This window comes from Telopea speciosissima, chromosome 4 (genome assembly GCF_018873765.1).
Source record: "Telopea speciosissima isolate NSW1024214 ecotype Mountain lineage chromosome 4, Tspe_v1, whole genome shotgun sequence".
In the NCBI taxonomy this organism is placed as follows: domain Eukaryota; kingdom Viridiplantae; phylum Streptophyta; class Magnoliopsida; order Proteales; family Proteaceae; genus Telopea; species Telopea speciosissima.
In genome coordinates, this window is record NC_057919.1 from 65,602,714 (window position 1) to 65,618,002 (window position 15,289).

At 40.6% G+C, this 15,289-nt stretch overlaps 1 protein-coding gene across 4 annotated transcripts in view; it reads left to right on the forward strand.

Annotated features, from left to right (window-relative positions):
• Window positions 1-15,289, forward strand: part of LOC122658571 (E3 ubiquitin-protein ligase UPL6-like) — a 95,569-nt gene that overhangs the window by 883 nt on the left and 79,397 nt on the right. For 2 of the 4 annotated variants that reach the window (XM_043853585.1, XM_043853583.1), the window contains exons 2-4: window positions 12,128-12,225; window positions 12,734-12,861; window positions 13,690-13,804. In XM_043853585.1, the coding sequence (XP_043709520.1) occupies window positions 12,128-12,225; window positions 12,734-12,861; window positions 13,690-13,804 (341 nt within the window). Of the gene's footprint in view, window positions 1-12,127; window positions 12,226-12,733; window positions 12,862-13,689; window positions 13,805-15,289 lie in introns of those variants that run through there. The other 2 variants (XM_043853584.1, XM_043853586.1) reach the window with 2 other exon arrangements.

The following is a 15,289-nucleotide window of genomic DNA, read 5'->3' on the forward strand; positions in this document are numbered from 1 at the left end:
CCCAAAACATTCCCCCTCCCTCTCCCAGTCCCATTCTCACCCAATACTATGTGCGGCGACACCGTAGCACTTCTCACTCTTGTGCCAATCCCATCCATCCTCTCAATGGATTTCAACTTCCCTCCTCCCTCAATTCCCATTGAATCAAGGCCTCATTTGGAATACCAGGGGTCTCAACTCCCCTTCCAAACACACGGAGATTTGCTCACACATCAAACTTCTCCACTCCAGTTTTTGTTGTCTCCTTGAAATGAAACCCGAGTCAAGAATCAAATGCTGCCCATATTGCTACGTCAATTGCTCCTGGCTGGTCCCTTGTTACCAACTACTCCCATCACCATGGAGGCAGAATTTGGTTTCTCTGGACCCAGCTAAAATCCATCCTACCCTCATTTCCTCCTCCTCCTCCCAATTCCTCCACCTCGACATTGCTATCATCCATGATAATACCTCCTTTTTATTCACAGCCACCTATGCTTCCAACTTCCCCTCTGACCGCAACTCTCTTTGGAATGATCTCCGCTCCATAGCTTGTCGTGTTGGCTCTCTTCCATGGGGGTTTAGGGGGTGACTTCAATGTCATCCGTTAGAGTCATGAAAAAACTGGCGGTGATCAAATTGACTTGGCTTTAACTGACACTTTTAATGAATGCATCGAAGACATTGGGTTAATGATTTGAGAATGTCAGGCTACCCTTTCACTTGGCATAATAGAAGAAGTGGTGATGCTTGGATAGCTTACAAACTTGATAGATTGCTGGTCTATGAAGCTTGGCTGTCCTCCTTCCCCTCCTCCCATGCAACTTTTGGCACCCATAGGTATTTCTGACCATTGTCCCATATCCCTTCTCATTCAGCCTTTTACTTCCTTTGGCCCAAAATCTTTTAAATTTTTTGATATGTGGTCCTCCCATCCTGAGGATGTTAAGATGGATGTGTGAAAAAACAAGGAAGGATAAAGTATGGAATGAACGTATTAGAGCGGACTTGGGAGTCGCCTCGATCAATGACAAGCTCCGAGAGAGTCGAGTCGCCCCGATCAATGACAAGCTCCGAGAGAGTCGTTTAAGGTAGTATGGACATATTCAAACGAGGCCATGGACCCCCCAGTATGGAGTGATATGATTACGATTGAAGGAGCTAAAAGAGCTAGGGGCAAGCCTAAAATGACCATAGGAGAAGTGGTGAGGAAGGACATGGATGGTCTAGGTCTTGTTCCAAGTATGACCTTAGATAGAGCCTATTGAAGGGTAAGGATCCATGTAGCAGACCCCGTCTAGCAAAGATTGTCCGGACTTGCTGGGCTGTCCCTCTTTCCTCTTACTCCTTCCATCTCTCTCTTTTTTTTTTTAAAATCTTTGATTTGTCATTTCCCCCCTTCTTTTTTTCCAGTTCTCATCTCTTGCCCCATCCCCCTGTTTTGTTTAGACCTCAGTTTACCTACTTTGTTTTGTTTGGATCCATGTAGCTGACCCTATTAAGTCGGGATAAGGCTGAGTTTGTTGTTGTTGGTCCTCCCATCTTGACTTCCTCACCATTGTCAAAGAAGCTTGGGACAAGCCTGTTCAAGCTTACTCCACCCCCCTCATTCCCTTTGCTAGAATGTGAAATGTGCTCTCAAAGCTTGGAATTCTAGTACTCTTGGAAATATTTCTTTGCAAGTCTCTGATTGCAAGGCCAAGTTATCGGATGTTCAATCAAGACTTCAACTTGATATTCACAATGCTCCTTTAGCGGATGAAGAAAAAGAGCTCGGTTTGGTTCTTGCCTCTCTTTGCTCTCCCAAGAAAGTTTTCTGAGACAGAAGGCTAGGATCAAGTGGCTAGATCTTGGAGACTCGAGCACAATTTATTTTCATAGGTCCTTGAAGTCCAAACACAACACCGGCTCCATTCCATGTTGACGACTTCCGATGCCACCTCCCTTCATAGTGTGGTAGACATTAAAAATGAGGTTGTGAACTACTACAAAGAGCTGTTCAAGCCTACTTTGACCTCCGCTGGATCCATTCTTGATAATCTGATCAATAAGTTCGTTTCCCCGCATTGTATCACCTCTCTTCAGGCCATCTTCCATCCCCTCTGAAGATGAAATCATTGCTGCGATCTGATCTTACAAAGCTAATAGGGCTCCTAGTCCTGATGGTTTTTGTATGGGATTCTTATTCTCCTCTTGGGACATAATCAAGAATATAAGGAGTTTCTTCTTTAATCCGAGCCAGATCAAGGGAATCAACCATACATTCATTTGTCTCATTCCCAAGAAAGAAGGTGCTTCATCTATGCCAGACTTCAGGTCCATATCTCTCTGCAATATCCTATACAAGTTTATTGCCAAGATCCTAGCCAACAAGTTGAAATTGATTATTGACTCTCTTGTCAGTCACAATCAGTCCGCTTTTATTGCTGGTAGAAACATTGCAGATAACATTCTTCTTTGTCATGAGATAGTTAGAGGATTTGATTGAAGGTCTCATTCCCCGTCTGCCTTCATGAAGATCAACATCCACAAAGCCTTGGATTCCTTACAGTGGGATTCATCTCAAAGGTCATGTCCACGATGGGTTTCCCCCACCCTTCATCAACTAGATCCGCCAATGTATCTCCACTCCCCAATTCTCAGTTTTGGTTAATGGCAGTCCATCAGGCTACTTTCCCTCATCAGTGGGAATGCATCACGGATGCCCTTTACCCCCCTACTTATTCACCCTTGCCCTTGAGGTCCTTTCCAGGATCCTCCAACTCTCCATAGACTGACAGCTGATATCCCCAATTGCAAAGTGTAAGTGATGCCAGGACATTTGGGGGCTGCTCCTACTCGCCCTAGCCCAGGCCCAATTAGATATTCCAAGGGATACCATCTCAGGCCCAAGCCCAAGCCTTACCAGCCCTGCATTTAGTTTTTATTTCAGTTATTGCAGTGCAGTTAGTTTTATTTCAGTTTATTTTATAGGAGCAGTTTCTTTCTTTTTTTTTTTTTTTGCATCTATTTCAGTTTTCAATTTTAGTGGTAGAGTGGTGGGCAGTTATAACCACGCCACACCAAATATGTAGACATTTATTTTCTTTAAAAGGGCTACTGCAGCCTCTTTGAGGGGGATGAATGATGGAATAGAGGAAAAAAAAGATTCTGAATCTTCTTCTTCTATCGGGTTTCTCTCTCTTTAACTCTTTTTCCTTCTTTAAATCCTAATTCTGCTACTACATCTCTTGTCTTTGTTCTTCTCCCTGTTCTTGTAATCCACCTCATCAGTAAGGCTCTCAAGCTCACCCACCTGGCATTCACTAATGACCTATGATCTTCTCCAAAGCATCCTTTGAATCCCTCGAGGCAATCGTGTCTTGTCTTCAGGCTTTCGAAGACTTATCGAGTCTCCATATCAATTCGGGGAAATCTCTCTTGTTCTTGGGTGGTGTGTCTGATGACAACAAAGCTTTGTTCTCTCAGGTAACTAGCTTCTCCATTGGGCGATTTCCGGTCAAATACCTGGGTCTCCCTCTGATTTCGGCCAGGTTATCTGCTCACCACTGTACTTCAACTTTGGAAAGGCAGACTCCTTTCTTATGCTGGCCAATGAGTGCTCATCAGATCAGTCCTTCAATCTTGGTACATCTATTAGTCTGGCTGCATTGTGCTCCCCCAGTCTACCATTAAGGACCTGGAATCTCTCATGTCATGTCTGGCTTCTTATGGAAAGGCTCGAATACTACCAAATTCCTTCGAGCTATCAGCTGGCTGCTATTTGTCTCCCTTTAAAAAAGGGTGGTCTTGGTCTAAGAAGAATCAAACATGTAAACACTATATGTATTATCAAGTTGATATGGAAGTTGGTCTTTGAACACCATAACATTTGGATTGATTGGGCTCTAGTCCTCTCCGCTCCGACTCCATGTGGACGGCTCCAATCTCCCCTGATGCCTCGTGGGCCTTGCACAAGATCCTAAAGCTTCACCCCACTGCTCTAGAGGCCATCGATGCTAAAATTGATGATGGCACTTCCACCTCTCTTTGGCTCGACTACTGGTGATGCAGGTGCACTTCCTTAGATCGACCCAAACCCATTTGGGTATCCATGAGATGATGAACCGGGTCCAACTGGGTCTTTGGGTTCAGTAGGATATAATTTATTTATTTATTAGGGTTAAGTGGTAGGGTCCTTTCCTTTCCTTTAATTTTTAGGTTAAATAAAGATAGAGTTGATTTAAGATTTTATTCAATTAGGAGTCTTTATGTTTAATTTCAGTTTTAGATTAGGAGTCTTTATTTTTTCTCTTTAAATACAAACTTGTAACTGTCGATTTAGACAGATTTGATGAATTGAATTTTGATTTACTTGTTACCAGGTTGGTACAACAAGGTCGTGTGGCCATATTCCCCCCCCTCTCTCTTGGATCTCTTCTTTCTTCTTCTTTTCTGGTTTCTCCCCTGTTTCTGGTGGTAACAGCAGTTCCTGTTTGGGTCCTTCTCATTACCTTTTCCCTCATCTCTTTTCTCCTTGTGATTAGGGTTGAAGGAACCCCTGTCCTGGGCGACCAAACCCCTAGAGCTTCATGGTAATAGACCATCTCTGTTGTGAGAAATTGAACCTGCAAATCAGATTGCTTCAAACTACCGCCCAGATCTGATTTCAGAGGGTAACCTTCCTCTCTTCACTCACTGTTTTGGAAGATCAGTAGTTGCATTCAAGAAGTTAGGGACTTGCGATCCTCCACCTGAAGTTTCAGATCCAACCGAGATTCCTACGAGCAGGTCTGTTCTTCATGGTGTCTGGTTTTTCCGCCTCTGGTTTATGCTAGAGGTTGAAGACAAGAGGCCCAAAAACTCTCTTCCACGATTCCTTCTTTTGCTTCAATTTTATTTCATTAGTTTGCTTTCCATATAACTACCCCTCCCTTTTTTAGTAATTACAGTTTGCCATTAAGATTTTTGCCCCTTCTAAGTTTGCCCTTTATACAAGGTACGTTATCAACTTTTACTTTTGTTTTGGAGTTCCTACAAATTACAACTCTGCCATTCATTTATGAACCCCAATTTATTTACAGAATTGCCATCCCCTTTATAGATATTGAATTATTTACGGTTCTGCCACTCATAATTAAATCCTTCCATTAATTACCATTCTACCAGTGCTCTTGTGAGACTTCATATATTTACTGTTTTACCATCAACTTTGGATTTGAGTGCTTCTTTTCTTGGGTGGGCCCTTAATCAATCCAATAAGGGCTATTCCAACCCGGGTCTGCATTAGCTGGCATCCTATGGGCATTCTTCTGCACTTGGTTCCCTCCCATGATCTTATATAGCTGTGGTCTCTATAAGCACTATAAGGTTGTAGACATCATCTCTCTTGGAGATTGGGCACTCTGGCTACTTCTTCTTCGTTGCTTACTTCTGTCTGGAATGCCTTGCCCCCTATTATTGGTCGTTCTTCTGGTAGGGGGGATAAGACTATATGGATTCCATCCTCTTCAGGGCTCTTCAGCACCAAAGCAGCCTGGAACCATGTCCGTCATCATGGTATGGCTTCCCCTTGGCATAAACTGATATGGTTTAAACACCATATCCCTCGGCACAACTTCAGTTTGGCGAGCTTTCTCCAACTGCCTCCCAACGCAGTCATTTCTCATCCACCGCCAAATTGCTCTCTCTCCCTCATGCTGCCTTTGCTTGAATGCCACGGAAAGCATCGACCACCTCTTCTTTGATTGTCCCCTCTCATCTTCCATCTGGAAAGGGGTGTTAGCTAGGTGTTGGCCTCGCACCATCATAGTTGTCACATCGTCATGGCGATCCAAGTTGGTGGACCGGTGTCTAATCGATATATCAACATGTCGCCCGCCATGGCGACCATGGTGGCCATGTTTTATCTTTTATTTTCCCTATTTTTAATGTCATTTAGTATGCTACAATATATACCCTATAAAAAAATCAACATGAAAGTGTACTACTAATCTACTATGGTTTAATTCATGAAAGTGTAATATCCATTAGTGTATATGAAAATATGAAATCATGGATTAGCCTATCAAATATAAAATACTTTGATATTAACATTAAAGATGATAATAAAATGGAAAAATCAAATGATAGGCTAACCTGTTTACTGAAGCTTGATAGCAATAGTCGTTCTTTAGCGTGTGTGATTTGGAGCAAAGCAACCTGAACAAAGTAAAAGGTATATATTAATATATATGAATTTGATGAATGAGGAGAGGAAATTATGTATTCAAAGGCAAAAAAATAATTTAAATGATAGGCTAACCTGGTAGGCTATCAGCTTATTACTTATTGAAGCTTGATAGCAAATGATTATATAAAACAAAAAATCAAGTAATCAACCAAATATAGATAACCTTAACTAATCTTCAAAGATCAAAGTTTAAAGTAATATCCAAAACTAATTAATTATCATATTCATCTAAGAGATCTGCATTTGGAAGATTTTCTTGTCGTTGCACTTCGGCACCATCCTAGTCATCTACGACATTCTCGTCGTCATTCACATCATCTTCGACTTTTTCCACGTCATCATCTGGTTCAGAGTCATCCTCAACATCAGCCCTCCTTGAGCTCCGTCTCCCTCTACCACGGCGTGAATGGCACACATTGACTACAGAGGTTGATGCTTGAGTTCTTTATCTTTGGTCGGATATGGCCCTCAATCGATGCCCCCATTGCTCTACCAACAACGTCCCACGTGACCATTGGGATGGACTAAATCTTCCACTGGCTGAGTAACCATCCACTCGCTAGACCAGTCCAGCTCATCAAGAATTAGTGGATCATATTTTTTGTCCTGGCATTCCAGCTCATGTCTGTGTTGAAACCTTTCTTGGAGGCGGCTGTTGTATTGAACATAGACTAGATCATTCAAACGAGAATGTTCCAGTCTATTCCTCTTCTTGGTATGAATCTAAATTCTTAAACAAGAGAGAGCAAAAAAGTCATATTTAAATAAAAGACATAACAAAAGTAAAACTAAAAAGTCTCAAAAATAAATTAAATGTAAATGTAATCATGTAAGTTAATTCTTACAAACTCCACCCACCAAATGTTGCTTCAATCTTTTAATTCCACAACTCATTTCTTTGCCACAAAGGGTGCATTTAACAACATTCTTGTTTGTTAGACAAGGCCAATACCCATGCTTCCACCCAGGGTCATTTGATTTGGCCTTCCTCGCTGGGTCTTTGCTTGGATCATCTGCCAGAGTAGCTCCAGTACTTGCAATACTTTCACGCTCACTACTAATTGGTGTAGAACCATCCATTGTTAGGTGAGTACAAAAGTAACAAAACAAAAAAACAATTAAAAGAGCATAATTTATATTGAGTGAAATCAGTGAATAAACCTAATAAGCAGCCCATCTAAACAAAAAAAAATAAAAAATTGCTGATGTGAATATGTGCTTGCTGCTGTTGGTGTTGTTTTACCAAACAAAAAAAATACAACAGCCGTGTGTATTTGGCTGTGTCACATGAAAAACTTACCAATACCTCCCCTCTCTGTCTCTTGACTCTCTCCCTTTGTCTGTGTGTGTGTGTGTGTGGCTGTGTGCAAGGGAAGAAGAAAAAAGGAAAAATGAAACTGCTGTTGGTGTTGCTTTACCAAACAAAAAAAATATAACAGTCGTGTGTATTTGGCTGTGTCACATGAAAAAATTACCAATATCCCCCTCTTTGTCTCTCGACTCTCTCCTCCTGTGTGTGTGTGTGTGTGGTTGTGTGCAAGGGAAGAAGAAAGAAAGAAAAAAAAAAACCCTCTCTGCGACTGTGTGCAAGCCTGCAAGGCAAGAAGAAAAAAGGAAAAAAAAAAACCCTCTGTGACTGTGCAAGCCTGCAAGGCCTGTGAATAACTGAATATTACCTATAAAAAAATTGGAGAAGAGGAGTTGCCGGAAGTGAAGAAGACAAAGAAGTGAGAAGACGAAGAAGTGAGAAGAAGAAGTGAAGGAGTATTGAGAAGAACTGAAAAAGCAATGGGAGGAGAAGAACTGAAGAAGATGAACTGAACTGAACTGAAGAAGAAGAAGAAGAACTGAAGGAGTGAGAAACCCCCTTTCTGTTTCTCGGTGGAGTCGCTGTGTGTGTGCGTGAGTGAGAAGAAGAACTGAAGGAGAGAGTTGCCGGAGGACTGGGAGGAGAAAAAGAAGAAGAAGAACCACCAAATAATAATAATAAAAAAACAATTACTTACCTGCTTGAAGAGTTGCCAGAGCTGGGAGCACTCGCCGGATCCAAGGAAGGAAGCCGACAGCCGTTCGAAGAAGTGATGAACTGCGTCTCTCTCAGTCTCTCTATCTAACGACTTTCTCCTCTGTCTCTCTTTTCGATTTCTATTTCTACCAAGGGAGTTAGGGTATAGTATTGTTTAATGTTTTTTTAATTATTTTATGTTAATGTGTATTGCAGGTGTAACTTGAAAAGTTGCACCTTTAATACACATTAAGGAAAATGCATTATCTTTAAATGGTTAAAATACATAACCCATATCGACCAATGCTATGTACCCAACTCCAGCGATATGACGCCATGGCGGCGCCATGACAACTATGCGCACCATAGTTGTCAAGGCACCTAGGTGAACCAAGGCGATCGAGGGGGTATAAAAACAAGCCTGCACCAACAAGGTGACAAGGCGTCGTCTGGGCAACAAAAGCGACACTAGAAAACAAGGCGAGAGAAAGGCGCCTGGACAACTTGACAACTGTGCCTCTCCAAAGAGAATGGAGCGAAACATCAGATACTGGTCCTCTAGATCAAGGTCCCTCTGGCTTATTTGGGACTCCATTTCTTTTGACATAAAAAACAAGCTTTGCTTCGATCTCTCTTTCTTGCCGAAACACCCCAATGAACAGGCACATTGTTGTATCCTGGGGCCTTCCCTCCTCCTCTTGGGGTTTGGGTTTGTTTGGCTTGTTGTATTCTTTTTTTTTCCCTCCTTCCCGATTTCTTGGGCTCCTTGTTCTTTCACCTTTTGGTAACGAAATTTTTATATACATCTCAAAAGAAAAAAAATGTTTGGTACTCCCTTTCTGAAAAAAATGTAGCTAGTTGAGGAGCTTTGTCTTTCCTAGTGAGAATAGTACATCCTTGTTTCCTTTTGTTATGATCAAATTGCACGAAGATTCGGTAAGAATTGAAAACCTAATAGCAATTGAAAATGGATAGGTAACGGACACGAATGTGACCAAAGTGCGGAAGAATGATTTCGATTTTGTGCTTCCAGGGCCGGACATTTCTTTTGTCACTATATGTGTGGCACTAGCAGGTGTTTGATTCCTTCACTAACCTGAGCAAACCATCTTCCTTCCCCGCTCAACCACCCCTTTTCTTAGCTTAGAATGAGAGGTTTGCATTCAAAGAGACTGCATTTTTTGTTTTGCGGTTGGAGATACACAAGGAAGTCATGGTATCTTTCATGTCAAGATGGATGGATTTCAGTTTATTTGGTACCTTAATTGACCAAGTGATGCATTTGTGCTCTTTGCTGAAGTAATGCTCTCTAATATTATGTGAAGGCACAAAGAAGGTCCTGGTGCTTGGCCTAGACTTAATAGAATTTAGTTCTAACATCTCACCGTCTGCTTGGAAATGTAAAATCCTGGTAGTATTTTGCAAACCACCATGATGACAATTGTCAACTAGAGTGCAAGGGCATCCAGTCAATTGAAAACATATGTAAGAAAATTCCAATCAGTAGATCCAAGACAGTGGATGAGTATGTCATCAACCATTTAACTTTTATCTACTGCCTTCATTTTTGAAAAGAATGCCAATTTTTGTATCATGCGATCTACCAGATGTTTTCTGGGGAAGTCATACAAGCGACTGAGCGAGAGTCTACCATATTTTAACTTTTGCTGGGGCGATTCTGAACCCTGGTGAGATCGAAATATTTGTGCCTATATTGGCTAGGTTTCACCAATTCGATAAATTGCCAAATTTTGATTAAAATTTCAAACGCTGGAGTTGAAAGGACTGAGTGGAAGAGTCTCATAAGGTAATTATGATGTAGGTCGAATAAGGCAGAAGAGAAGAAGAAACAGCCAGCTGCAGCCAGCCCTTAAGCCCCATCGAGACAGCCAGCTTATAGGCCCCAAAGGGCCAGCCATGAAGTCTCACTGAGCCCAGATTTAAAAGCCCACATGCAGCTTATGTTTTAGGCCTGATTAATGGGCCAGATCTGAGCCCATTAAAGACCCTTTTATTGCCTAGCGTAGGAGACAATTAGTAGATCTATCTTGTTATATGTTTCCATTTTTATTACTTTTTGTTTAGTAATAGGATGTACTGTCATTTTCCTACTTCTTAGTTTCTATTTGGAGGTCATTAGAAGACTTTTATTTTTGTAACAGTCCAACAAAACTACCACTGATGGGAAAGCGATAAAAGCCTAAAAGCTATTCTGACACAAGATACGATGACGGGGAGGCCCTTAGTCATGCGTTCCGTTGATATGGACACATCTGAGATCACCAAGTGCTCGGGGTTCATCTATTCAATCCCTTTCCTTCTTGTTGCTGCCTTGCTGGATATCTCATTCGTACAACCGTCGTGATAAATTTGACCCTTTCCCCTGTTTTCGCCTACGTATATGGGATATATTAGGAAGTGAACATCTTTCTTAGTAGCGGGGTCCGGGGAAAGAATAGAAAAGTAATTTCAGTATATTTCTAACCAGGAATGGGACCTGATTGATCTTGTTATGGCTAAGCCAAGGCTTTTCTGATATGGGTTTGGGTGCTCTTGTCTGCTTCAGATGTCATTTAAGTCATCAAGATTGGGCACTTTGGTTAGCACTTTCTCGAAATAATCCAGCTAGCAGAGGTTCCTATAGTCATTTCAATATTTAAATTAATTTGTTGCCCCACTCCATAAGAAAGGAAAGCTTGAATCGTAACAGAAGGCGGCATTCCTGCTCAATGTTATGATGTTCTGTATTAATGGTTATGCTTTTCTGCTAGTCTATAGAGACCTCCTTGTATATAAAGATTTTACTATTTTAGTGTTACCACTTCAAACCAGTGTCATCTTTATACCTACTTGTGTCAACAATATAAATAGATGATATTCGTTGAGTTTTGTTTCAATTCAGTGAGACTTCTTGCCAAACCTTGTATGTTTTTCTTCAAACTCTAGTTACGGTGATCTACTCCAGTCTCATGACCATGGTTATAATAACTCTCCTTTTCAAGATGATATATTTTGCCATCTGTTGGAGAGTCTGAATAGAGAGGAAGTGGAGAACTTTTGAAAGCAATACCCATCCCATTCAGAATACTTTCGTCGATTTTAGGTTGCTTTGCATGGATTGGAGCCTCCTTGAGTGTGATTTCAAGAGGTTGGACAGATCATATTTTCGATGCAGTTGCTGGTCCATCTGAAGTGTAGATCATATCTTGAAATCAGTTGCAGGACCAACTAATGGGATGATCATTCATACTATTTGGACTGTATGTTACCTAAGTTTTTCTGTACATTTTTATTTTTATGAGTCCTTATTCCCACTTGTGTAGTTTTACTCGATGCACTGGATGTGAATGATAGTTACTGTTTCCACTTATCTAGAAAAGTTACCGTTAAGCCTCTCATCCGAAAACGTATAGTGAGCTCTTTTTTATGTGGGTGGCTGTGTGCTACCCCTCATTACTTGTTATGAATTATATATGGGAGTCAAAGCCTTTGCTTGTAAACCTTCTAATAACTTGAGGGATTTTGTAGGATAGCATCAAGTGTTTCCATGTGTGACTGTTTCTTTTGATCCACTTCTGGACTCATATCCTATTTCTTTTAGTTTGTTGTATTAAGTTCTACTGCCATCATCTACACAAAGATTCTGAGTTGGAGTTAACTTCTCGAAGTTCTCATCGATCTTTAAGTGATTGTCATGGCGAAGTATCAACTTCTTAGATTTGTTTCATTGAACTAGACACTGTGCTTTATAGAATTATGCGTTTCCTTTACTGCCTTTAAGTTACTCCTCTGGCTCTATGAAAGTATTCTCCCTTTTCGGTCTATCTTTTGGTTCTTGTGTGGTTGAGTAGTGAAATATCTTTCAATGTATGGGTGTCTCTTCTCCTTTTGATGTGGTGCAAAGTATGGAACTTGACTATTATTAGTTGCAGAAATGCTTCAGAGGGAGGAAGGCTGTGGAGGCTGAGCGTTCTAAAGTGCGAGAGCAGTTCTGCCTAACTTTTGGGAAGCACTGCCAAAAGGTAGACAGGTAGGATTTTTTCCCCTAAGTCTACATTCTTACTTTAATAAGCCCTGCTGGTAGCCTGGTAGTCAACTTTGTACTCTTTTTGTCATCTTCTATTTTTTTTTTTGGGGTCAGTTGTGGGTTGGTAATTGGGGGGGTGGGGTTTGTGGGAGCATGTTTGTAGTTAGTTGCTTGTCTGTGAATCCCATTGTTTCCTTCTACTCTGATCAATAGTTGATCATGTTATCCCCTCAGTGGATTACTGATCAATTGTGGATCAGATTGGGATCATCTGGGTCCATTTTGATTCCGATTCCAAATTCTTGAACCTTGGAGGAGACTGGTTTTAGTCCTGGGTTTGGTTACATATGAGTTATGACCAAAAACTTTACCAACTTGACTGCGATGTCCAATCAGTAATCTACTGGAAGAAAGAATTCTCAGAACCTTTTTCCAACTTGAATCAAATTTATATCTGCTGTTTTCTCTATTGATTGGTTTATTTATTTTTTATTTGTTTTTGTCCATTCAGGAATTGTTTCTATTCTGATTCAGGGTTCCTTCAGCAGTTGCTCTTTTTCTTCAACGCACATAACAGTGGGGATTTTGTGGCCCTTGTGGAGACGTGTCGATTGCTCCATCGATTTGTTCGAGCCAATGGTCAGTTACTTACTATTTTATTAAATGAATCCTTGTTGTATGTTTTTGTTTGGTAATGTTTTAACATTTCTATTTGCTTTTTTGGTTTATTTCTGGCTTTCCTCAATCATGGTTGTTTTTCTGTTTCTCAGTCCCCCTGAATTCTTCCAAAGATACCCCCTTTCATGTCCTGTTTCTTAGGTATCGATGCTCTTTTGTTATTTACTGTGTCTGCCTAAACATGATATAACACAAGCAGTAATTTTATTATTGTGTTATGCTCTCGCTCTGATAATTCCTAGTTTGAAATGTGAAGCAGAACCGAGTTGGCATTAAGTTGCCATTGCTTTACCTGGGACAGACCATGTAACTACTAGTCCTTGAAACACCTTTTGGCATGGCATGCGCCTGAGAACCCTGTTTAGTTTAATTTCTATGGTATCTTTTGGGAAATGAGTTACCTTCTGGAATGGGAGGCATTATCTAGGGTTAACTGTTGCAGGGTCATATTGTGTTATTCAGGTCCGATAGCATTTGCAAACTGAATTCCTACTCGGACTCCAGCTCTTCTGTCTGCATGTTCTCTGCTTGATCTTACTATGGTTGTGCTTGATGATTGGGGTTTACAGCTTCTTGTTATTGGTTGGTAATGTTGGTTCACCATCCATGTTATCATGTTAGTGGGATGTGGAGATTATTGCATTTCATTAGTGGGAGATTATCACAGACTCCTAGTTAAAGATGTTGTCCTATTGGTCTTTTTAATTGGTACCTTTTGTTTGTATGCAGTTGCGGATGGTTGCCTTAGAGCCTTGTTTGATAGTATTGACAAATAATTCATCTGTGCAGCAGGGGATGTTGTGGACCTCTTTGCAGGCGTGGACTATAAATCAAAGCATGCTATTGTAGAGAACAGAGTGAAGCGACTTGCATTTGCTTGTCTTCAGGCTGTTCATCATAATAGGTTGGTGTAGTGCACCTTATGGTTGACTTGTATTGTCATTCTAGGCTCTGTTTGCTATTACTTTCATTAGGATCTTCGTCTTGCAATTTTTTAATGGGTACTCCCTCCATTCCACTATGATTGGCCTTTTCCATTTTCATCTGTCTTTATTTGTTTGTCCATCAAATCAAGTAATGGATTTTTAATAAGTTTACCAGATTTACCCTTTTTATTTATTACGACATTCCAAATTTGAAAAGTGGTGGGAGAGGAATCTCGACTTGGGGAGTTAGAAAATAAGTGGGGTTTCTAATGCTGTAACTACTCTTCCTAAATTTTGGAATGTTTCAAAGAGGTAGATCATTTGGTACATATAAGTTTGTATGAAGGGATTCTTTTGGTGAGGCTTTTTCTCACAGATGTTAGACACAATTTCCAACAATTTGTTTTCTTAAAATAATTAGGGTTGCTACAGTTTTGGGTGAAGGGCAGTTAGGAGAGGTGACAAATCATTTGTCACTGTTTGGGTCAAAATTGAAAAAGAGTTGATATTTTTTGAGGTTTAAATTGTCCCTGTTATAAGTCATGGGAGCCACATAGGATTGAAGAGGATAAGAGTTATGGAGGGAAGGTCTCTTCTTAGGTAAATAGGTCTTGAACTTGTTATTTGTAACCTCTTTTATTTTCAAGTGGTAGTGATATTTTTGTTGTCCTGGGTTTAATATTTTCAATTAGTCTAGTTAATTTTAGTATTATTTAGTGTTAGTTTTGGATTGTTAATTATTCCCAAACTTGTTTTGCGTTATCACCATTGATAGCACTACAGCAGACTTCGACGACGCCGGATGGTTGAATTGGTAGGCCTGTCACCAGGTCACAAATAGAGCCAGTCAACCTTTCGCTCACAAATGTTGGAATACCTGTTCTGGCCCATTTGACCTGGCCAGGTTTGTGTCTTCCAGATTGATCAACAATCGAACCATTTGATCTGAGGTTTGATAAGGCATTATGTAGGTATATTTAATGTAAAAAATTACTTCTGACATTAAGGGGAGTTGAACTAAATACCTCTTAGTGAGATGGACGACAATACACTAACGCTCCTCCTCAACTTGTTTTTACATATGCATTGTTATAATTTGTAAATTGTATTCGAAAAACAAGAAATCTGGGCTTTACTGAGTTGTCCCATGGTTGAACTGGTTGACTTGGGACCTATACAACACAAACGGGTTGAATTTCAGTTGTCCTAACTATGGTTGGTATCATTTTATGAACGTTGATTCTGTGTGCTGCTTTTCAAGTAGTCTTTTGGGGGTCAGAACTTGTTTATTGATAATGCTTGTAGTGTCTTTCGAAAGCTTATTCACCTTTTGAACGAGATCAACGTCTGTGCTGCAGTGCTGATTTGGGACAGTTATGGCAAAAATACTGGTTGGTTATAAGTTTATGATGAGGTTTATTCCTTTGTTTTTTGTTTGTTGGGGGGGGGGGGATAATTGCTTA